Source organism: Ovis aries, chromosome 6 (genome assembly GCF_016772045.2).
Source record: "Ovis aries strain OAR_USU_Benz2616 breed Rambouillet chromosome 6, ARS-UI_Ramb_v3.0, whole genome shotgun sequence".
NCBI classification, from domain to species: domain Eukaryota; kingdom Metazoa; phylum Chordata; class Mammalia; order Artiodactyla; family Bovidae; genus Ovis; species Ovis aries.
Window position 1 is genome coordinate 77,794,815 of NC_056059.1, and position 24,024 is coordinate 77,818,838.

Genomic DNA, 24,024 nt, shown 5'->3' on the forward strand with positions numbered 1-24,024 from the left:
ACAAACCTTAATACAGCATCTTTCCAAAAATGTTAAATAACCTGAAACATAAAAATAAATATAAAACAATCCATGTAACAATTCAACAAACAAAATTAATAAAAATACTTTCTGAAAGTTTCTTCACCCATTATTATATCAAGCTTTTTGTGTGTAAATATATAATTCAATAACCAATATTTTCATTGACACAGACATGAGTGCCCATTAATTAGAACAGAAGGCAGTGAATCTATAACAAATATAATCTATGTTTTTTTCAGGCAGCTTTTTCTGCTTTTGATAATTTTAGTTAATTTTCTGATCATTTTTAGGAGTTAGGATGAGGTTTTTGGCTTACTTAAGATGGTGATTAACTAGGACAGAGTTACACAGTCCATATCACACTAGCAACCAGGAGATGTGAGCTCCTTAGCTCCAAGGTTGCCTGTGGGGCCTGGGGTGGTGGAGTCCACGGCCTACGGCCCGCAGCAGAGAGCAGCCTTGGGAATAGCCCCAGCAGGGCTCCTCTGAGGCCGGCCTGAGCTAAGCGGAGTCTGATGGTGCGCCCTGCGGTCCCCGCAGGTGGCAAGCACAGTGAGCGACATCCAGCCCTTGCTTCTCCACTGCGACATGCTGAGCGCGGCCCAGGAGGCGCTCTACCTCCCAGACATCTCCTTCAGCAGCCAGCTGCGGAGCGCGCCACTGCTCATCGCGGACCAGGGCCCCGTGGAGCTACCAGAGGAGTTCGTGGTCCAGGTGCCCATGGAGCTCAGATCTCAGCCCAAGGTGCGGCCAGCGGTGGGGAGAGAGGGCTGGGGGTGGCTGGGTAGGGGACCCTGGGAAGCTCGTTCCCAGGCAGTGCCCCAAACGTGTCTTCTCATAGATCTCTGCATTCACTCATTGTGGCCGATGTTTGCACCAAGTGAGATACCGACATGTTGTTGAACAATGCATGCTTGTTCTACGTTAGAACCTCATCGCTATTTGAAAATGTTTGACTTTGAATTTCCGATTCGGTTTGAAATATTTTCACTGGAAGTTTAAAATTACTCTTAGTGACCATGTCAATGGTTGTAAATTTGAATGGTTGTAAAAGACGCATTTTAACATTTCCGATCATCTGTTTGAAAAAATATTCCCATCAATGGAAACTGGAAAGATTTTTGAGGAGATTATGGTGAAAACATCTTGGTTAGGAATTGTGTGTAGTCATTTAAAGAATCCATCCTGATAGAAAAGTGATGGTTGCAAAAGCAACCAAATTTTTTAATGGAAATGTTGGAAAGTGCTTTATTTTTATTATTGTCTCTTCAGTTGGCAAGTACAGTGTGAGACACCCAGCCTTTCAAGTTCCAACGAGGAAAATTATATAATATTTTTAGAAAATCCAGTTTTATTCTTTTCCTCAGTACTTCATATATATATATATATATAATCTTTACATAATATTTAGGCAATAGAGTTTTTCTTCTTTTCGCTCATCAAACTTTATGAAGACACTCTTATCTCTCTAATTTCCCTCAGGGAACATAATATGTATAATGAATATAAAATAATATATACAAATATTATATAGTACTTATGTGCATATCATACGCTATTTCTATTAATACTTTATTTATAATTTTCTATGTGTCTGCAACATGAAAAAGGTTGAGAAACATTTGGCAGGTGGAACCATGAGTATCAAGCTTTATCCCAAAATACACTCACATCTCCTACACCATGATTTAATAATACAGGAAATACTGTCTAAGGAACCTGAAATGCCACTATATTAACTGAGCTTATCTTCTGAGCACCATTACAGAACTCTCTGGTAAAATACATTGGAACACTGTATTTTAGTTCAGGGACTAAGGGTTATTCATCACCTCTTTATCAATTTGAGATTTAAGAGACCTGTGATATTTAAACCTGATTCTTCAATTACTTCAGGCACATAGAGTAAGTGTGTGGTGATGCTGGCACTCACAGTGGCTCTTTCCACTCAATCACATATTTTAATCAGTGGCCTAGAGTCTTTCAATTCAGATTAGCACTACTTCCCTGATAGTGATGACTGGGGGTCAGTGGTGGGAGCTTTGTGCATATATTTCTACAGAAGCACATAGAATTGACTCCAGTGTTTTTGGAAAAATCAGGGAAAAGGTATAATAAATATTCTTTAAGAATTCATTTTTTTTTCTTTTCTGTTTTGTATTATCATTTTAAATCTGAAATTCTCTAAATTGGGTACAGTTATATTTTTCACAAAATGTGCTTTAGCAATCAGAAAGTTTTCATCATGACATTGGCTTTTGATTTATATTATGAAACAGTAACACTAAATTAATGTTTTTTTAATTTGCTCAAATATATATGTGTTCATCACAATTTCTAGTGCTAGTAAAGAAGAAATCTAGAAATGAATTTTACTTTTTGAGATGTTATAAATGTTTAAATCAGCAACTGTAACATAAACACAGAAACACAAACACCTGCTGGCAATTCAAAATAGCAGTCAATTAGCATAAGTTTTTTCCTATAGTACTTTTACTAATATGTTGGCTGAATTTATATGTTCACCAGCTTTTATAGCTTAATAAGATTTTTCTGTATTACTAGCTTTTACATTTTGCCATGTGTGTGTCAGGTTACATTGTAGTAAGGAGATTAAGTCACATTTTTCTATCTATTTACAAATAGGGAAATTGAATTATATTCTATTTTGGGCAAAGACAAAAATGAGAGTATCAGGAAACCTTTACTTGATCTTATAAATGAACACTGAGATAAATATCATGTGATTTAAAACGAGCCTAGGTTATTATGTTAATCTGCTATGATGAGGTAATACTTTCTGAAAGTCACTTTTGTGCAAAAGTAATTTTATCAGTCAGAGAGCAACTAAAGGTCATCTTTGAAAGCTCTCTATAGAAAGAATAAAGAAGATGAAGTAAATATTACAGGGGCATAGTCTTTATTGATATGGAAAATAGTACATACAGCTAGAACACATGAACTGGTATTAAATATGAAATTAAAATAAGAGATATTACATTAGTTTGAGCTCTTCAAACTGAAAAGACATGAAAGAATTCAAACTGGAAAATGTCAACGAACTCCAGCTTCCTCCCTTCTTCTACCTGCCTTTCTAAAAGAAAAACAATAGTCTGTTATAGAAACAAGATATTTTAAGATACAGAAAACTCAGAAAAATATAAATAGTAAAGCTTGATATTAATGCAGTCTTTGATTGGAATACAAAATTGTTATTACTTTAAAAAAGTTAACCTCTGTTTGTTCTATAGATAGCCAAAGGAGCAAATAGAAACCCAACAAACACAGCCTTCATAACATAACAAAAACCCTTTTATTTGTTTGAAATTAAACTTTGCCCTTTTTTCCCCTTTATATTCATTTGATTCCAGATAGCTAATAGCATTTCTTGAGAGTTAACGAGTGTTTGGATTCACAGGAATTAGGACTTCACAGTAGAGCAGCAAAGCATAAAGAATTAAAAAACATTGTTCTCAGAAGACATTTTTCTCTTTAGCATATTAAGGCAGAAGGATGTCTGAGGGCAGATTGCATGGTTAATGACTAGATATCAAGAGTTTTCCTTGAAGCTGAAGGAATGTTAATGTGTTTTTTATCAGCATTTTCCTTGCTTTAATTGTGATTTTCATGCAGAAGCATAAAAAGTTCATTGAAATGATCTACAAATAAGCCTCCTGCAAGCCACACGTATAGTGTGCAGGGTTCATACAAGTGTTCTCTCGGAGTACAGCTGAAGCATTTCAATCCTGAGAGGTTATAAAAACTCTAGTAGTCTGTGATTATTTTTAAGCTTACCTTTTGCGGGAGTCAAAATGCTTTTCAATGTGGTTTGTGTAGTCTCTCAGTCTCTTGAGGAATTACATCCACTTCTGCCATCACTATTTTTTTTTTCCATTTTCTCCCATTCTTTCTTCCATCTTTTTATGTTTATATATGGTAATTCTTTCATGCTAATTAAACTATATTTGATTTTTTCTTTTTTTAAATATAAATTTATTTATTTTAATTGGAGGTTAATTACTTTATAATATTGTATTGGTTTTGCCATACATCAACATGAATCCACCACAGATTTTTTTTTTTTTATTGCTTTAAACACAAGTTAGTCTTTAAATTAGTCTGCTGCTGCTGCTGCTAAGTCACTTCAGTCATATCCGACTCTGTGCAACCCCATAGACGGCAGCCCACCAGGCTCTGCCATCCCTGGGATTCTCCAGGCAAGAACACTGGAGTGGGCTGCCATTTCCTTCTCCAGTTAAATTAGTCTGAATACTGGTAATTCCTTCATTCATTCTTGCCTTCACTATGTTTTCCTCTTTCGATTGTTCATAGATGCATGCTGGACCTTGCTCTGAAGTGGCAGGAAGGCAGAGATGGAGAACTAACAAACTTTAATGGTATTGGGAGATAAAAATAATACATTGTGACAAAAGTTTGCTAGAGGATATCTCTTCCTTGTACCCAAAGAGTCAAGAGATTTGTTTGTAAAGTAGTGATTAACGTATGCTTTTGTATATGTGTGTGTGTGTATTTGATGGTAGGTGCTTCCTGTAGGAGCAGTGTTTTAGGAATTCATAATTCTGACTTCCCTGGTGGTCCAGTGGTTAAGAATCTGCCTTGCAATGAAGGGAACACTGGTTTGATCCCGGGTTGGGGAAGATCCCACACGCTGCGAAGCAACTAAGCACACATGCCATGACAATTGAACCCATGGGCCAGAACCCTTGAACTGCAGGAAGAGAAGCCACCACAGTGAGAAGCCCTCACAATGCAACTAGAGAGTAGCCAAAGAGCTTGCTTGCTACAAGTAGAGAAAGTGAAAGTGAAGTCGCTCAGTAGTGTCTGACTCTTTGCGACCCCATGGACTGTAGCCTATCAGGCTCCTCCATCCATGGGATTCTCCAGGCAAGAATACTGGAGTGGGTTGCCATTTCTTCAGGAGATCTTCCCAACCCATGGACTGAACCTGGGTCTCCCACATTGTAGGCAGATGCTTTACCATCTAAGCCACCAGGGAAGTCAAGTAGAGAAAGTCCAAGAGCAAAATTAAGATGGAGCACAGCCAGTAAATAAATAATTAATTAAAAAAAAAAAAAACATAATTCTTATGGAAATCTAAGGACTATTAAGCACTGGACCTTGCTTATCAGTAAATGATACTAGGAAATTTTTTTTTTCCCCCAATGGGCCTAGTTCCTCTTTGATTCTTTTCTAGCTTTCTGACAGCTTTCTTTGCTCATTTACATTGTAAATGACTGCCTGCCTGAATTATACACCACTGCCCTTAGCAATAGCACTAACCACCAACTGGCACTTGTTGTCTTACCTTTTAGTTTAAATTTCCAAAAAGAACATTTAATCCTCAATGGTTAGGCCTGATTAAACCCCTGATTTAATTATTCATGTCACTGGCCATCTTAGGATGTAGGGCCACATAGAAGCAGTTTTGTAGTAAAGAGGAAATACTGAGACCCTATTACAAAGTGAGTATAAAGTCCTATGGTACACATAAGGAGAGTATCAACTCAGTTTTGGAAGACTGGAAAAGATGCTCCTGAAGAAACATGACATTTAACCTGGGATCTGACAGCCAAATAGTAGATAACCCAGTACAGAGGTAGAAGAAGAAAGTAACTATTAATTTTTAAAGAAATGGTATCAGACCACCTTACCTATCTCCTAAAAAACCTATATGGAGATTATGAAGCAACAGCTAGACCCAGACGTGGAATAACTGGTTCAAAATTGGGAAAGGAGTACAACAAGGCTATATATTGCCATCCTGCTTATTTAATTTATATGCAGAGTACATCATGTGAAATGCCAGGCTAGATGAATCACAAGCTGGAATCAAATTTGTGGGGAGAAGTATCAACCTTAGATACTCAAATGATACCACTCTCATGGTAGAATGTGAAGAGGAACTAAAAAGTCTCTCAATGAGGATAAAAGAGGAGGCTTGAAACTCAGCATTCAGAAAACTAATGACATCTGGTCTCATCACTTTATGGCAAACAGAAGAAGAAAGAGTGTAGTAAGCAGTGACAGATTTTGTTTCTTGGGGGCTCCAGATGACTGAGCAACTTGACTCTCACTTTTCACTTTCATGCATTGGAGAAGGAAATGGCAACCCACTCCAGTGTTCTTACCTGGAGGATCCCAGGGATGGCGGAGCCTGGTGGGCTGCCGTCCATGGGGTCACACCGAGTCAGACACAACTGAAGCGACTTAGCAGCAGTAGCAGCAGAATCACTGAAGATGGTGACTCTAGTCAGTCATGATATTAAAAGACACTTGCTTCTTGGAAGGAAAGCTATGACAAAGCTAGACAGTGTATTACACAGTAGACATTGCTGACAATGACTGTATAGTTCAAGCTATGGTTTTTCCAGTAATCATGTATGGTTGTGAGAGTTGGGACATAAAGAAGGCTGAATGTTGAAGATTTGATGCTTTTGAATTGCGGTGCTGAAGACTCTTGAGAGTCCCTTGGACTTCAGGGCGATTCATCAGTCAATCCTAAAGGAAATCCGTCCTGAATATTTATTGGAAGGACTCATGCTGTAACTGAAATGTTAGTACTTTGGCTACCTGATGCGAAGAGCCAACTCACTGGAAAAGACCCTGATGCTGGGCAAGGTTGAAGGCAAAGGAAGAAGGGGGCAGCATAAGATGGGATAGGTAGATAGTATTACTGACTCAATAGAAATAAATTTGAGTAAATTTGGGGAGTTAGTGGATGACAGAGGAGCCTGGTGTTCTGCATCTATGGGGTTACAAAAGTTTGATATGACTCAGCAACTGAACAACAGTGACTAATATAGATAGGAAACAATAGTACACAGGCCTAGTTCACAAAGGATAATTTCTATTTGTTTGCCCAGAAATAATCTACAGAAGGTAAATATGGCATGATATAATGTCATGAGGAGTTTGGAATTTCTCTGATGGCAGTAAGGGTAATATTAAGTGAATTTTAGAGGAATTGAGGGAAGAATGAACTGCCACACCTGCATTTGACAAATAAACTAGAGGCTTCAAGGCTTGAAATGGGAGATTATTCTATTAATTCAGATAAGAAATGATGTGGCACTGACTCTGCAAACCAATGACTTTGGTGATAATGAGGATCTGTTGACAGGAGATATAGGATTCATTGGATAAGTGAGTAAGACAGAGGGAAAACCCAAAGAAGACTACCAGGTTTCTATCTTCCATGATCATAGGAATGATCCTATCACTTACTGAGATAAGAAAGACAAGAGGAAACAGAGAATGTTGATAAGGAATGATGGTGGTGTTACCAAAACATTTACAGATGACTTCTTCAATACATTCCTTTGAATAGAAACCCAGATTTCTGGCTCAGAATTTAAGAATGCTCAACTTAAAAATAATATGTTAGTCTAAAAAAATATATATTAATGCTATTAATTGAGCATGATATTCTCATTAAAAAGAAGAAAAATATTATTATTCTTCCTTAGGTATTCTATTTTGCCTTAGGTATAATAAGATTCTTCAACAAATGAGTGTCTGGTAGGCATTCAGGCATTCCTTCTCTCTAATGCTTCCCAGTAATACCTAGCAGGGCTGTAATGGAGCCAAGATGAGATTTGATTTTGACCTCTCCTGTGTTGCCATGAAACAGCTGGAAGAATTCTTCCTATATATATTCTTTTGGAATGTATACTTTTCAGTACTATGGCAAAGAGGCAAATTGAATGAAGTTAAGACAGTTGATCTGCAGGCCTAAATATATTTGGCATTCATTCAGTTCTTAGTACAATGTTCCATGTCAAAATTCAGATAGGAAGTAGGAGACCAGTCTTCTCATATTTGAGCTCATTAACAATGTAACGGAGAACATTGTTTAATGAAATAATAACAAAAAATAATCTTCATGTGCAAGTGAGAATACCTCAGAAATGAATCTTTATTTATACTTTTGCCTAATTAAAAATGATTAATAAAACAGAATATCTCTTGATGACACTGTAAAATGATGTTTTATCTTAAGGAAATGTTTAATCAATTATTACTCTGCTATTAAAAAGAATACATTTGAATCAGTTCTAATGAGGTGGATGAAACTGGAGTCTATTATACAGAGTGAAGTAAGTCAGAAAGAAAAACAGCAATACAGTATATTAACACATATATATGGAATTTAGAAAGATGGTAACAATGACCCTATACGTGAGACAGCAAAAGAGACACAGATGTAAAGAACAGACTTTTGGACTCTGGGAGAATGCGAGGGTGGGATGATTTGAGAGAATAGCATTGAAACATATATATTATCATATGTGAAATAGATCACTAGTCTAGGTTCTATGCATGAGACCGGGTGCTCAGGGCTGGTGCACTGGGATGACCCTGAGGAATGGGAGTGAGGTGGGAGGGGGGTTCAGGATGGGGCGTGGGGTGGGAGGAGGGTTCAGGATGGGGAACACATGTAAACACATGACTGATTCATGTCAATGTATGGCAAAAACCACTACAGTATTATAAAGTAATTAGCATCCAATTAAAATAAATTAATTAAAAAAACCAATTGATTAAAAGTCCCCCCAAAATAAACACTTTCAAGTCATAGGTCCAAGACCACAGCTGCAGAATTCACCTAGTTGCACATGAACGTGAAGTTGCTCAGTCGTGTCCGACTCTTTGCGACCCCATGGACTATAGCCTACCAGGCTCCTCTGTCCATGGGATTTTCCAGGCAATAGTACAGGAGTGGATTGCCATTTCCTTCTCCAAGTTGTACATATGAAGGCATTAAAATAAACTGATGGAGGCAGGGGGAGGTTAGCAAAAGCTCATTTACTCTGATAGTTGTAAGACAGTGATTTGGAAATGGAGCCAATTATACCATGATCTCATCAACATCATAGGGGAGGTCATGGATACTAAAATAAGGGAAGAACAGGAAGAGGTAACATGGGATGCTTTAAAACTTACAAGCCAAAGTACATGCATCCAGTAAATAAGATTAGTTCATGCATGCTCAGTCATTCAGTTGTGTTGAACTCTTTGTAACCCTGTGGACCATGAGATTCTCCAGGCAAGAATCCTGGAGTGGGTTGCCATTCCCCACTCCAGGCGATCTTCCAGACTCAAGGATCAAACCAGCATCTCTTGCATTGGAAAGCAAATTCTTTGCCATTGAGCCACCTGAGAACCCCAAAACAAGATTAGTAGGTAGCACACTTTTTTCTTACCTCACACTACATCTCCTTCCACACTTTTCTTATCTTTCAACCTCATGGAGTTTCTAACAATTTGTTAGACAAGCCCTGCCCCCTTCCTTCCACATCTTTGGCAATTAATCTTATTTTTGCTGGTTGGCCTGTCCTATACTACCTGACTCCTCCTTAGCTCAGCTAAAATTTCAATATAGGACTGCCTTGAATTGATTTTTCTCTCCTTGCACTCATCCTTAGGTGTATTCTTGACCAAACAATTTCTATCTTCCCTCTAATTCTGAATTAGAGTGGCCCTAAGTTGTATGTGTGTGTGTGTGTGTGTGCATTTGGTAAATAACTTCACTTCCTCCTCGCTTTTATATTTTCATTTTATATAAGTAATGATCACAGGAAAATCTGACACTTTTTTTACTCTTAATATGTTTATATATGTCATTTATATTGACTTTGATGAGTTATCCTTCTAACATGTTCTCATGTTCTTACTCCCCAAATTTTGAAAATCTGGTTTTTGTTATTACATTGCAGTCTGAAGTGTATAGGTTAAGTCCAGGAATTCAGGGGGAGCTAGAGAGATGAAAAAACTTATAACAGAAGAACAGAGATAAATGTTGCTACAAAAATGGAAACCCTCTGTTTTACAATCTCAGTCTTTTGGATAAAACTGTTACTATAAGAGAATAGTACAACATGGCCTTCAAAGTGCTGTGTTAGCTTCTTATTTTACATGACAGTATAATATTTCAAATAAAAGTCCCTGCTCATATTTGTTTCTTTCAGTGAGGTTTGACAGTTTAAACAAAATGTCAGGTCCAGTTGATATGCAAAATTTATCATTTGGACAGCACCCTTTAGAATTATTGTGTGTGTGTGCTAAGTTACTTCAGCCATTTCCAACTCTTTGCAACCCTATGAACTGTAGCCTGCCAGGCTCCTCTGCCCATGGGTTTCTCCAGGCAAGAATACTGGAGTGGGTTGCCATGCCCTCCTTCAGAGGATCTTCCCTACCCAGGGATCCGACCTGAGTCTCTTAAGTCTCCTGCACTGACAGGCAAGTCCTTTACCACTAGCACTAACTGGAAAGCCCTTTAGAATGATTAGGTACACAGTATTATATTTTTATATGGGAAGGATAATAGGTATTTAGGAAAATAGGTAAAGTATTGAGGTTAAAAAAATAATAAACTTTCTGGCCTAAAATGTGATATTTTGAAACATTTCTTTAGGATCTTGTTTCTTCCCCCAAATAGTATAATTACTAGAATGATGTATCCAATGAAAAATAAATGTATTAATGAGATTGGCCTTCAGATATTTCCAGGAAAATATGATAAATACTTTTGTTTCTTTATGTTTCTTGAATTATAAATTATTTTTCCTTTCCATCTGTCAAGTCAATTTTTACTAGCTTTTCAAAATGCTCATAGAAATTATATTTTTTGCCACTGAAATTTTCTTGTTACCAAGAATTTGTATCATGAAAAATATTCAAAACCTTGACATTCTAGCCCCAAAAAAGTTAATTGGGTATATATAAATTGTTTCATTAATTTATTGAGTGTTTGCCACATAATAACAATTGTGTATATGTTCCAAAGAAACAGGTTTTACTCTTCCAGTCACAGGTGCTTTTCAGAATAAATTATTACTGGAAAATCTTTTCCTTTTTCTTATGTTTCCCTTCAACTCAAATAATAGGTGATAGTGAGAAAGATCTGAAGTATATTTCAGATACAGAGAGAAAGCTTCCATTATATTTATAAAAGCCTTAACTTCAAATTAAGATGAAAGGGAAGAAGAGGGCAGGTGTTGTTTTACATAGAATATCATACATTCATAGATTGGTTTATGTCTGGTTTTTAGATTTTTGCATTATTCATGTATGGCTCCAGCACAGAAATGAAAACATTTGGCCAGGCACTCTAATTTATTATTTTTCTCTTTCATATGTATAGTTAGCTAAATTGATAATTTCCCTCCCGAGTAATACATCCTAAAGAAGCAATTCCTTTTTTTTAATCATTCAACATGTCTTTAACTCGCCACCATTTTGTTTTTATTGCGATTGTGAGAGTAGTAGTATGGAATTACAGTAAATGTATGAAATTTCGAGTCTGACAGTTTGAGTTCATTCTCACCAGGGCCTTCCCTGGTGGCTCAGACCCCACCTTCAATGTAGGAGGCCAGGGCTCAATCCCTGAGTCGAGAAGATCCCCTGGAGAAGAAAATGGCAGCACAATCCCATATTCTTGCTGGGAAATCCCATGGACAGAGGAGCCTGGCCAGTACAGTCCCTGGGGTCACAAAGAGTTGGGTCACAACTGAGCGACTAACACTTTCAGCTTTATTGTTTCTTAACTGTATCAACTGAGGCCAAGGACTTATATTTTAAAAAATCTTCGTTATCTCATCTATATATAGTGTACTAATAAAAGTATATACATTGTTGTTCTTATGATTAAGCATCATATGTAAATATATCAAATATGATTAAGCTCATAGCTTTTGAGACCTGGTATGCATTCTTTTTTTTTGGTGTCATTTTATGATAATCATACCATAGATAAATAATACAAGATCCATGAAAATTTTTCAATGAACTGTTTAGTTTCTTTTAATATTCTTGTTGACTTTGGAAGAGACAAAATGCTGTACTCAATTACTGGCTTCATGTTTCTGTCACAATCATGGGTTCATAGCTAGGGTAATTGGACACTGAGTGTAAGTATTCTGATGAGAAAATAACTTCAGTTAATTTAGTTTACATGTTGGTTTTTTCTGTAATGGCATATAGAACCCTCTATAAGGCTATTTCTTTCCTCAAGGATTTCCAGTCAGTTGCTGGTGACAGAGAGAGTTGGCAAACCATAGGCATTTGACTCAATGGTTTGGTGAAATGTGGTGTTATACAACCCCTGGAGAATGGAATGGCTACCCACTCTACTCTTCTTGTTAGGAGAATCCATGGACAGAGGAGGCTGGTGGGTTACATTACCATGAAATAATACAAATGCTATAGTATTTTAAAGGAGGAAGAAATGGCTTCCCTGGTATGAACTGGGGATTTTGGAGAAAGGAGTACAGGTAAAGCTAAGACAATGCGGTATTTTTTTATTTCTAGATTTTGATGTGAACCATTTTTAAAGCCTTTATTGAATTTCTTATGATATTGCTTCTGTTTTATGTTTTGGTTTTGGCTGCAAGGCATGTGTGATCTTAGCTCCCTGACCAGGGATTGAATCCACATGCCCTGCATTGGAAGGCAAAGTCTTGAAACACTGAACCACCAGGAAACTCCTGATAATGTGATATTTTAACAAACTCTTGAAAAATCCTCAGAATCATTTGCAAGCTTAGATGGGAGGTGCTGGCAGTGGAGGATGCTCCAGGGAATTGAATTATGTGAACAAAGTTATAGGTGAAGAAATTTATGACATTTTCATCAATCAGTGAATAGTCTACTTTAACCCACAATAAGGGAATGAGGAAAAAAGTAGTGGGGCAGGAAGTTTGAAAAGTAGTCCGTAGCCATCTTGTAGGGGGTCTTAAATGCCTGGGTGAGACTTTGTATATAATTTTGTCTGTCATAGGGATTGTTTGGAAGCTTTTGATCAGAGTTGCAGTTTAGAACTTGTCAGGATTATGTAGGAAGGTTTGTGGTAGAGAGAGACTTGAGCATGGAGAGATCAGTTAGGTTATTGCCCTAGGGCAGAAGGTAATGAGTGTCTGAACTGAGGAGAAAGCAATGGGGATGGAAAGAAGAGGAACGATGTGAGAGATGCACAGAAATTGAATCTGCAGTGCTTGACTACTAATTGGACGTAGGAAGTGAGGATGAGGGAAAAATCAAAGATGCCTAGATGACTAGGCCATTCATAGAATTAGGATGACAAGAGTAAGCTTTGGTTTTCAGGGGGAAAATGATGAATCTGATCTTAGAAATATTGAGTTAGATGTATAAATGAGAACCAGACTTTGAAATATTAATCTAAATATTGAGAGAAGTTATTGCTAGTAATAGAAGTTAGAAATTTTCAACATAAAGGTGATAGATAGTTAAGGTTACTGGGGTTTAGGAGATTGTCAAAGCAGAAAAGAGAATGAGTAAGGAGATATCCTGGGGGCACACTTTCATTTAGAGGAGGGAATATTATAAGCCAGTGGAGGGGTAATCATATCATGAATTGATACAACTGGCAAAGGGAAGTCTCAAACTTTTAATATGCTTTACCACTCTGGCAGCCTCTGCTGATGTTAATCCACAGAAAGTTCATAAATGCATGATAAGATGATGAGAGAGTGTGAGGTAATAAGTGACAAAATAAAAGTATTTTTGATTCTCACTGATAGATTTGTGATGTGACGATCTTTCTCAAATATCTTCTAGCAAGTAGAGCATATGATAGATGATTAGATTTATTAGTATATATATTAGAATTGGAGGGGAAATGATTATGTCTAGCGATTTTCTTCTGTTCTGGAATTTTCACTTATTCTTTTTTCATCATGGTTTAGTTGTCAGTTATCAGGCTAAAGTAGTGCTGGATTGGACACATGTTACAAGTATGGAAAATTTTTTGAAATTTTAATTTCTAGAATGTTGTAATACTATTTGAGATTAATAGAAAAATGCTGGGATTTTTTTGATGAGACTTGGAAATTAGTAACTAAGCTAAAAATTATATACTGTAATAAGTTTTGACTGGCTGAATCTAAACATATGCAGTCAATAGCAAAAAAAAAACTTGTTTAAACACTTATATCACTTTAAAATTTAAGAATTATACAAAGCAGATTGATTTTCAAATTTTATTTGAAACTGCTGGTCTTGTGAAAGAGTAATTTATTCCCACAGTTTCGCATCTGAAAGGAAAAAGATACCATTTGTTCATCTGGTGTTTATAAATTTTCTTTTATTTACATTAAGTAATATGATCATTTATAGCATTAGAAAACTAACATGATTATATCGGGAAGATATTCTATCAGAATTATTTGACTAGCCTGTGAAGATGTATGTTTTGTTGGTTTTCTTCTTACCTCTTACCTATATTTTATTTGTCCTGTTATACAGATTTGTTTACCATCTTAAAACATCTATGACAGCATAGTATTGTTGAAAAGCTACTTGTATGAGGTCCGTTTTTTCATTTCTCACATTTTTAGTCAACATATACATAAATTCATATTCACAGGAATTTAAACAAAATAAACATGGTTATGTAACCCATGGTTAGGACTATACTAGATTAGATGTAAGTTAAAATCTTTATTTGTATTGCATTGTAGTTCAGATAATGTGAAATTTTTATAAGATATTGCCTTATATTAAAGGAAAGTCTTCACTAATTGAAGACTTCGAGGCTTGTTTTTTTTTTTGCATTTCATTCCACATAATGTATTTACTTGTTTTCCCCTTAAAATATTGTAATGTACACATTGAGTTATGGGGACACATGACAAGGAAGGTGATGAGGCATTTTGATAAAGCCTATGGTAATCTCCAGAGAAGGCAATGGCACCCCACTCCAGTACTCTTGCCTGGAATATCCCATGGGCGGAGGAGCCTGGTAGGCAGTCCATGGGGTCACTAAGAGTCGGACACGACTGAGCGATTTCACTTTCACTTCTCACTTTCATGCATTGGAGAAGGAAATGGCAACCCACTCCAGTGTTTTTGCCTGGAGAATCCCAGGGACGGGAGAGCCGTCTATAGGGTCACACACAGTCGGACATGACTGAAGCAATTTAGCAGCAGCAGCAACAGCATGGTAATCTCAGTTTCTGAGCCCGACCTAATTTAACAGCTTCATCTCTTTCAATGCCTCATATCTGTGCCATGTTTTTAACTCTGTTGAAGTATGGTGGTTGTCTTAATTCGAATTCTCACTGTGCACTTTTCTCCCTTTTTTACATTTCTAATTCCCATTCATGAAGTAGTGCTTGGCACCTGGGATATGACACAGTGTAATTTGGTGATGAAGAGGGTAGTTTCTTGGGCCAGAGAGCTCTGCATTCAGTCCTGACTCTTCTACTTGGTAAATGTGTCCCCTCCCTATGCCTTCCTTCTCTTATTTTTCAGCTAGGAATAATAGCAATACTAATTCATAGGGTTGTTATGAGGACTAAGTGAGTTAGAAAATGGTAGAGCATGCAGTAACAATAAATGTTAGTCCTTGTTTTCCTTCTGTTCTGTTTTGTTCTATACTGTATTCGTTTGTGTCCCTTTCTCTAGGAAGCCTTCCTTGATCCTGGGAGGCTAGGATATAACAACATTATTGTATCTTGTCTGTTTGCTCATGTGTTTTCCTCCTTGGACTCTGTTTAAGAACAGAGGCTGTGTCTTTCATTTTTATATCCCAGGCACCCAGAATTGAGCATGCTGTGTAGACACTCACATTTGTGGAATGAGTAAATAAATTAATGAGATTTTAGAGAAATGTGCTGTTGTGTGGGAATTTATATCAGTGCAGTAAAAGCCTCTACATAACTACCAGACAAGTGAAATTACGACGGCAAGACACTCAGACCAAGGCATCAAGATTCTGGAATTGCATGCTTTATATATTCTGTCGTGGGAAGCCCATTACAAAGCTGTAGGATACATTTGCACAGATAGGAAGAGTTCCATTGGATGGTTGGAAAGGTCACACTTTTTAAATTCTGTTTATGCAGTGTCACAATATCCTCATTCACTTTCTGCTTCATCAGCTATTTCGGCTACTGATGTGGTTACAAAAAGCAGATAAACAAGGAAGTTCAATGTTTGGGAGGTATCTACAGGTAACATTAGCTTACTTTATTGGAGAGATACAGAGACTTGTATACTTAACTGCAGCTATACCCTGCTGTTTAACATAGTGGGCTGCTGTAGCTTATATCTACCTTTTTCAAGAGAAGAACACATGGAATCAGAAATGGACCATAACAGATGTAACTAAGAGGTACAGATGTAGCTGCTGCTGCTGCTCCTGCTGCTAAGTCGCTTCAGTCGTGTCCGACTCTATGCGACCCCATAGACGGCAGCCCACCAGGCTCCTCCGCCCATGGGATTTTCCAGGCGAGAGTACTGGAATGGGATGTTGTTGCCTTCTCCGCAGATGTAGAGGGAAGGTAACTATTAATCTAGAGGTGATATAATGTGGGCTTTATGAATGTTTAAGATGTATGGTCTGTAAATCTCTTTCTAAGTAACACTCTTATATGTTCCATTCTTGTAATTGTTTCATTGATTCTGTAACATGTGTAAGGGTTACTAACTTACTCTCTATTCTTCATATATTTTATGAATTTTGTCTGTATCTCCCAAGTTATTTGCTTATACTTAACGTATATTTAACATATAAGTTTTACCGATACATTTGTTTCTTATATCTATAGCAGATGAAATGTTCTCAATTGAAGTAGCAAATACACATTGCATGTGTTATGGCTAACCATAATCTCTGGTTTCCGAAGAGACCCAGTTTATACCTGTTGTCCTCCAATCATCCTTAATAGTATCCTCTCGCATTCTCAAAAGTGTCCTGTTTTGAATGATAATGAATTGGGTTGGCCAAAAATTTTGTTTGGATTTTTTCATATGATGTTGCAGAAAATCTGAATGAACTTATTGGCCAACCCAAAATATTGCCTCCTTAGTATTAATCCACCATCTGTTACTTGTGAAACTGTAAATTGAGGTAAGTTATGAAATATCCCATCTATACAATTAATGGATTAGCTAATATTTATAAAGCCCTTGTGAAATCTAGATGTCTTTGATACTTAGGAAAAATGTATAAACGATTTTACTTCATTGAATCTATTCATATAACTACTACCCTGAAGACAAGAACATTTTTTCCATTAGAACTGGACCTAAATGAAGGTTGCATGTAAATGTTTGCATTAACTACTTTGAATTGTACAAAATTACAGTTTTAATTTATATTTGAGGTGAAATATTTGAGACATTGTGACCATCGACTTTAAAGTTCAAAAACTAAAAGCACTTTTATTAATTTATTTAAAATGGAGTATATTAAATAAAACATTTTGAAACTATTATATGTGGTTTTTAAAATACTTTATGGCTGTGAGTTCAACCTCTGCTTGTATTCTATGTATATATTGAATTAAATGGTTGGCAAGGAATACTGTTTTTTGAGGGAGGTAATAACTTCAGTTTTCAATGTGATATATTTTCAGATATCCATAGCCAGTTCTGTAGGGATTTTGAGAATAATGGGAATTAAAGTAAATCAGATTTTTAGCAACAGATATGGATATGACCTACAGAGAGGAAATCACATAAATATACGATTTGTCCCAGAAGGGTTAGTATAGATGTAGAAGGGAAGTGAAGAAAAATTTGGATAACACATTTTTTACTGGTGAATCAATTCTTACTTTGTGGGTCTTTCAAAATTGACAACTAAAAATCTTACCAGAGAGTAACTGAATTTTCTCTACTCTGTAAAAAGAAATCTTCCTAAAATATATGGATATCTGAACTATTTTGTTTTAATGCAACACTGTTTATTTTAGTTTTTTTCATGGGTAGAAAATCCCATGGCCCAGGATTGAGTTTGTTGAACACAAATGATCGAGAGGTTTTGCTGTTTGGAATTTTGCACTTATATATGGTTATTCCAGTTTGAAGGGGCTGGGGTAATACAGTCATCTATTATTCAAGTGTCCCTACACCCCTGATGACCTGATACCACTGAAAAAAAAAAAATGATTCTATCAGTGTGCTCTTGTACCACATTACATTTGAAAAATCCAGGAGATTTGATGGGTGATTAAATGACATGAGCTCAGTGGAAACCCTCCTTTTTGTAGGTGGATGGAGAAGCAAGATTGATGGAACTGTATTGATCTGTGTACACCTAGCAGTTTATAGGAATTCATATAGTTGTAGATGGTAACACTTGGCACTCAAATGTAGTAGAGAATTTATCTCACTGTCACATTATAGTTATTTATATATGTACCTTTTCCTCCTTACCTGATTAGAAAAGTCTTGAGGAACTTTTATTCATCATGCATTTGCCTGGGTTCTTAATGTTATATTATCTATGACTTAGGTATTTATCCAATAAATATGTCTTTAATCATATATTAACTGTAATACAAATAGCACAATGTAAGCTGTAGACAACCATTTATGAAAGCAGGCGTTAACTGATAAAATACTGATATTCTTGTATGGCATATCACTGATGAGCTTATTAAGCAAATAAAACAAGTGGGCATGTTTGCACACATGTTCTTTCACAGACCTGAATCTCACTTAAATAATTAGATGCTTTGCTCCCATCTCTACCCTGCAGGAAACATGTTTTTCTCCTAGTTTAACTTGTGTTATACTAACAGGCTGCAGTTCTGATTTTAGTTGTTTGCTTCTGGGCTTTGTGGAAGCTGCTCATTAATTCCTTTGGGGTTGTGGAGGGGAGTGAAGGTAAGTACCTTTCATCATTCTGTGATAGCCTCGGGGGTTCATTCAAGAACCTTAGTGGCTTGCTGTGGTGAGAGCAATGAACAGCTCTCTAGTTGGAAAGACATTATAATTAAAGCATTTCATTTCCTTCATTCAGCAAGCATTTACTATGAACCTAGTGTGTGCAAATGAATGATTCTCTTTAGATAAATAATAGGGATCTGAAGATTTGACTCCTGCTTGGGAAGAAATCATAAACCAATAAATAAGACAGAAGATGGAATAGAGAGGAGAGCAACCCTGTTGTAAATCATTAGAGGAGAAGGGATAATTGTTGGAATAAAATTCCCATATATGATGTACTCTCTGATTTTCTAATAGTATGCCTTGTGTTTCCTCCTGTCTGCTTGACTTTGCTCTTAGTAATTCCTAAGAAAAGCAGACAGGTCTTTTTATTCTCTAGTATACTTTTGTTAGCCTGTGGAAGTATTATGTTTTGCCTCCCATGATACCGTGTCTGTGTTTCAAATTAAGGTGGTATGTTTTCTACCACATGCATGTAAAATAAGGAAAGGATTATTTTGGCTGTCTGAGCAAATTACTTATTTGATTCAGTTCTGTCTGTTTTATAATACTGAATCGTTAACAAGCTAAAACAAACTAAAAATATTTGGCAGAGTTGGCGATCGCTTTCCTTAGGTGAGCTCTTGGAATCAGAAAGCATGCCTCAGTTTATATGAAGGTCACCAGATTATACTGAGTGTGTGAGGAAAGGAGACGGTCAGATATGCATGGCTGCATCTGGACAGGAAAAGCATTGTGCATATAGCCACACCAGCTCTTGCTTTATCTTCAAAGTTGGAATAAAAGCTTGTGTGACTTGGAGTGGAAAAAGGTTTATCAGCAAGATCATTAATAACTTGGTACTCAGCTTTTCAAGTTACAATTAGCTGCTCAACAGCTGTGACCTTCAAGAACTACTCATTATTGTTGGTCTGATTGTTCACTCCCACTCAAGATCTCCTTTCAGAAATAGTTTCTCTGACATCATTGACCCCCAGGGGTCAGAGTGAGAAATGAGTCTTCAAGCTTGCATTTGTAAGTCTTGCTTTTGCAGGATGCTATATATGTGTGGATGTGTGTGTGTCTGTGTGTGTCTGAGGAATTCAGCCGATGGTTAATGTTTCACTGTAAATCCAGCTGTTTGGTCAGATCCCAATTAGGATGATGCCTGTTGGAAGAGGGGGCACCCCTGGGAGTAGGGAGAAGATTTAGTGGCCTCAAAAACAGTAAAACTGATGGTAACACAGATTCCATTTTATTTAGATTTTTTTTGAAGTCTCAGTGTACATGCTTGCCAAACTCTGTCATGCACTGTGTAGCATCTCAACGGATCAACAGGGATTTTAAACATGCTGTGTGTTTGGAATACACTGCAACCCAAAGAGAAAGTGAGGATTAGAGCAACTGTAGTGAAGTATGAAATGAAAGCTCAGCTGGAAAAGGCGGACTGGATTATGTTCAGCTTCTTTGCCTCAGTTCCTTTGGATATTAAGAACATGGTGCTCTTAGGAAAAAGGGATTTGCTTTCTCAAGGTGCAGTGGCTAATCTCTGTGTTCTGAAAGGAGGCTTAATTAGGGAAAAGCTATCTGTCATAAAACAAAGAATGAATAAATCGACAAGAAGATTGATAGAATTTGTTGATGAAAAGGACTTTTCTGCCCAATTATGACTCAGAATCATATCTTTTACTCTTTAGGGAGTCTGGTCAGTAAAATGTATATATAATGAAGTTTGTGAAAATGCAGTCTTGGCAGTTTCAACCTAAGATTTCAAACATGTGAAGTCATTGTGACTCTAGATGGAGACCTCTGGAGAAGACAAGATGGTCTGGTTTCTAGTTCTGACTCATTTGCTTCTACATCATGTGGTCCAGGACAGCATCTCTGGCCTGAGTCCTTTTTAGCTTTCATTTGAGAAGATGGTGGGACTGGGTTAGACTTGCATAGTTTGTAAAGTTTTTGGGGAACTGCAGTTCTTGGCATTGTAATCTCTCTGAGGGCATTTGTATTTCTCTATCACCTCTATTTTAACCATATTCACTGGTTTTACTATTACTAGCTTTAGTGACCAAAAGAACCACCAAATAAAATCTAAATAAATTTCAAAGTTCTCTTCCTTTGTTCTCTGACATTAGCTTTTCTACCACAAATCTGTCATTTCTTTGTCATGTCTAATATCAAATGGTTAGGTTACTATTTTCTGTTTTTTGAAATGTCCATATTCATGAATTTTTTCAAATTATGATTTCTAAAGCACGGTTTTTTCATACTGTTCATGGGGTTCTCAAGGCAAGAATACTGAAGTGGTTTGCCATTCCTTTCATGAGAAATGCTGGGCTGGATGAAGCACAAGCTAGAATCAAGATTGCCAAGGGAAAAAAAAAAGATTGCCAAGGGAAATATCAATAACTTCAGGTATGCAGATGACACTAACCTTATTGCAGAAAGTGAAGAAGAACTAAGAGCCTCTTGATGAAAGTGAAAGGGGAGAGTGAAAAAGTTGGCTTAAAGCTCAGCATTCAGAAAACTAAGATCATGGCATCTGGTCCCATCACTTCATGGCAAATAAATGGGGAAACAGTGGAAACAGTGGCAGACTTTATCTTTTTGGGCCCCCAAATCACTGCAGATGGTGATTACAGCCATGAAATTAAAAGACACTTACTCCTTGGAAGGAAAGTTATGACCTAGACAGCATATTAAAAAGCAGAGACTTTACTTTGGAAACAAAGATTCATCTAGTCAAGGCTATGGTTTTACTAATAGTCATGTATGGATGTGAGAGTTGGACTATAAAGAAAGCTGAGTGCTGAAGAATTGATGCTTTTGAACTGTGGTGTTGGAGAAGACTCTTGAGAGTCCCTTGGACTGCAAGGAGATCCAACCAGTCCATCCTAAAGGAAATCAGTTCTGAATATTCATTGGAAGGACTGATGCTGAAGCTGAAACACCAATACATTGGCCACCTGATGCAAAGAGCTGACTCATTTGAAAAGACCCTGATGCTGGGAAAGATTGAAGTCAGGAGGAGAAGGGGACAACAGAGGATGAGATGGTTGGATGGCATCACTGACTCAATGGACTTGAGTTTGAATAAACTCCGGGAATTGGTGATGGACAGGGAGGCCTGTTGTGCTGCAATTCATGGGGTCGCAAAGAGTCAGACACAACTGAGTGACCGAACTGAACTGAACTGAAAGCATGGCTTTGCATTCAAATATCTAAGTATCCTCTAAAACATAACTTATTAATGATGAAATTGAACTTCATCATTAAAGTTGATACTTTTAGCTAAAAGACTATACAGATGAACAGCCGCAGCAATAAAAATAGCTTACTTATTAAAAATGTACTGTGTACTAGGTGCTTTTTGTTAAGTACTTCACATTAATATATGTACTTCATGCCAACCTATGATGTAGGGACTATTTTTATTCCTTTTACAAATTAAGAAATTGAGGCACAAAGAAATTAAATACCTGCAAAGTCATTGCAGAAGTAAGACTTAACCCCAGGCAATCTGTAGCAAAGTCTGAAATCCTTACCTCTATAACCACACTAATACTAAGTGAAATAAAAGGACTTTCTTCAGGAAATCTAATATTTCCATATGTTTTAGATATTAGAATTATTAAACACATTCCTAAAACTGAATTAAATATAGTAAACTCTTGAGGGATAAGATTTGAGAATATAGCAAAATTGTTGTTGAATTCATTGCATTTGAAAATTAACCTGAATTTAATACCCCAGGTTGATATTTCAAAGGTATATTTTAAGAAAGTTTATATTTGTGCATATTGGAAACCTATCACTGATCACTGCAACTGATTAATTACCAAAAGGGGCATCCTTACATGTAGAAAAGAAGTTGAAATATACAACATTCATTCACTAGATTTTTATCAAAGGTTTGATATGGTTAAAAGGGAAATAGTCACCAAAATCGGAGAAGGCAATGGCACCCCACTCCAGTACTCTTGCCTGGAAAATTCCATGGACGGAGGAGCCTGGTAGGCTGCAGTCTATGGGGTCGCTGAGAGTTGGACACAACTCAGTGACTTCACTTTCACTTTTCACTTTCATGTACTGGAGAAGGAAATGGCAACCCACTCCAGTGTTCTTGCCTGGAGAATCCTGGGGACCGGGGAGCCTGGTGGGCTGCCGTCTGTGGGGTCGCACAGAGTCGGACACGACTGAAGTGACTTAGCAGTAGCAGTAGCAGCAGCAGTCACCAAAATAAAGAAAAAAAAATAGCCACACACCTTTAGTCACAATGTAATTAGGATCAGCTGGGTTGAGCTGAGACATTAATGACTTTGAAGCTTGGTAAGCGGAAACCTCTAGGACATTGTTATCAGAGACAGAATAGGAGAAACTTTCCTAGTTCATAGAAATTGCTGGCAGCTTAGAGAGTCCTAGGAAATGAAGGTCCAGGGGCAGAAGGAGTTCATGGCCCCAGCAGCAAAGGAAAAGCACTGAAGCAGCTTGATTGCTCAGGGTTGGCTGTTTTTATTTGTTTCACCCCCAGTGAGAGTTAATCCTGAGAGAACCTGGCCAGCAGGTGAGAATAACCGATAACAGCTGGCTGTTATGAGGGCAGGGCTTAGAGCAGATGCTATTTTCTGGTAGGTTGTTTTTTTTTTTTTTTTTTTTTTACAACTGGACAAGTCACATGTAGTTTACTCTTTTAGCCAGACATTTTAGTGGTTCTTCCAATAATCCCATACCCACGAGCCTGCCATTTCTTCCTTGATTGAAGCCTGATCTAAGGCATTATAAAGGAAGGATTGGGAATGAAGCATTGATATTCTTCAGTAAGGCTGATTTACTTCCATCTCATAGTTAACCTCCAAAGTCATCTTGACAGGGAAGCTCTCATTGGAAAGAGGAAGAGAGTTCCCAAGAAAGCGAGAAGGAATAAGTGTGAGTTCTATTCAGCTGGACTACCTGGAGAGCAGTTCCTCTGTACATTTCCAGAGGGAGCTCTGGGCTAAAAGAACTAGATGGTGATACAGAGTTCCCTTGAGCCTGTAAATGTATCCTCTTCCCTCTTTTCAAAGCAAGCAATCTATAAAGAAAGACAACCAACAAGGCAGATGGAATGGATATATTGAGACATATACACACATATATACATATCCTAGTATTTCAGTGGCCATGCTGGTTGAGTTTTGAAATCGTTTTATTTTATTTATATTTATTTTTAATTTTGTTTTTATCACCAAAAACATTTTGTATTCGGGTATAGCTGATTAACAATGTGATCATTTCAGGTGAACAGCAAAGGTACTCAGCCATACA

At 37.0% G+C, this 24,024-nt stretch overlaps 1 protein-coding gene across 24 annotated transcripts in view; it reads left to right on the forward strand.

Moving 5' to 3' along the window:
• The window catches only part of ADGRL3 (adhesion G protein-coupled receptor L3), a 941,652-nt gene that overhangs the window by 379,323 nt on the left and 538,305 nt on the right, over positions 1-24,024 (forward strand). For 11 of the 24 annotated variants that reach the window (XM_060417623.1, XM_042251456.2, XM_060417638.1 and 8 more), the window contains one exon: positions 565-768. The exons of the other annotated variants lie outside the window; for them this stretch is intronic. In XM_060417623.1, the coding sequence (XP_060273606.1) occupies positions 565-768 (204 nt within the window). The remainder of the gene's footprint in view (positions 1-564; positions 769-24,024) is intronic. 24 annotated transcript variants of the gene reach the window in all.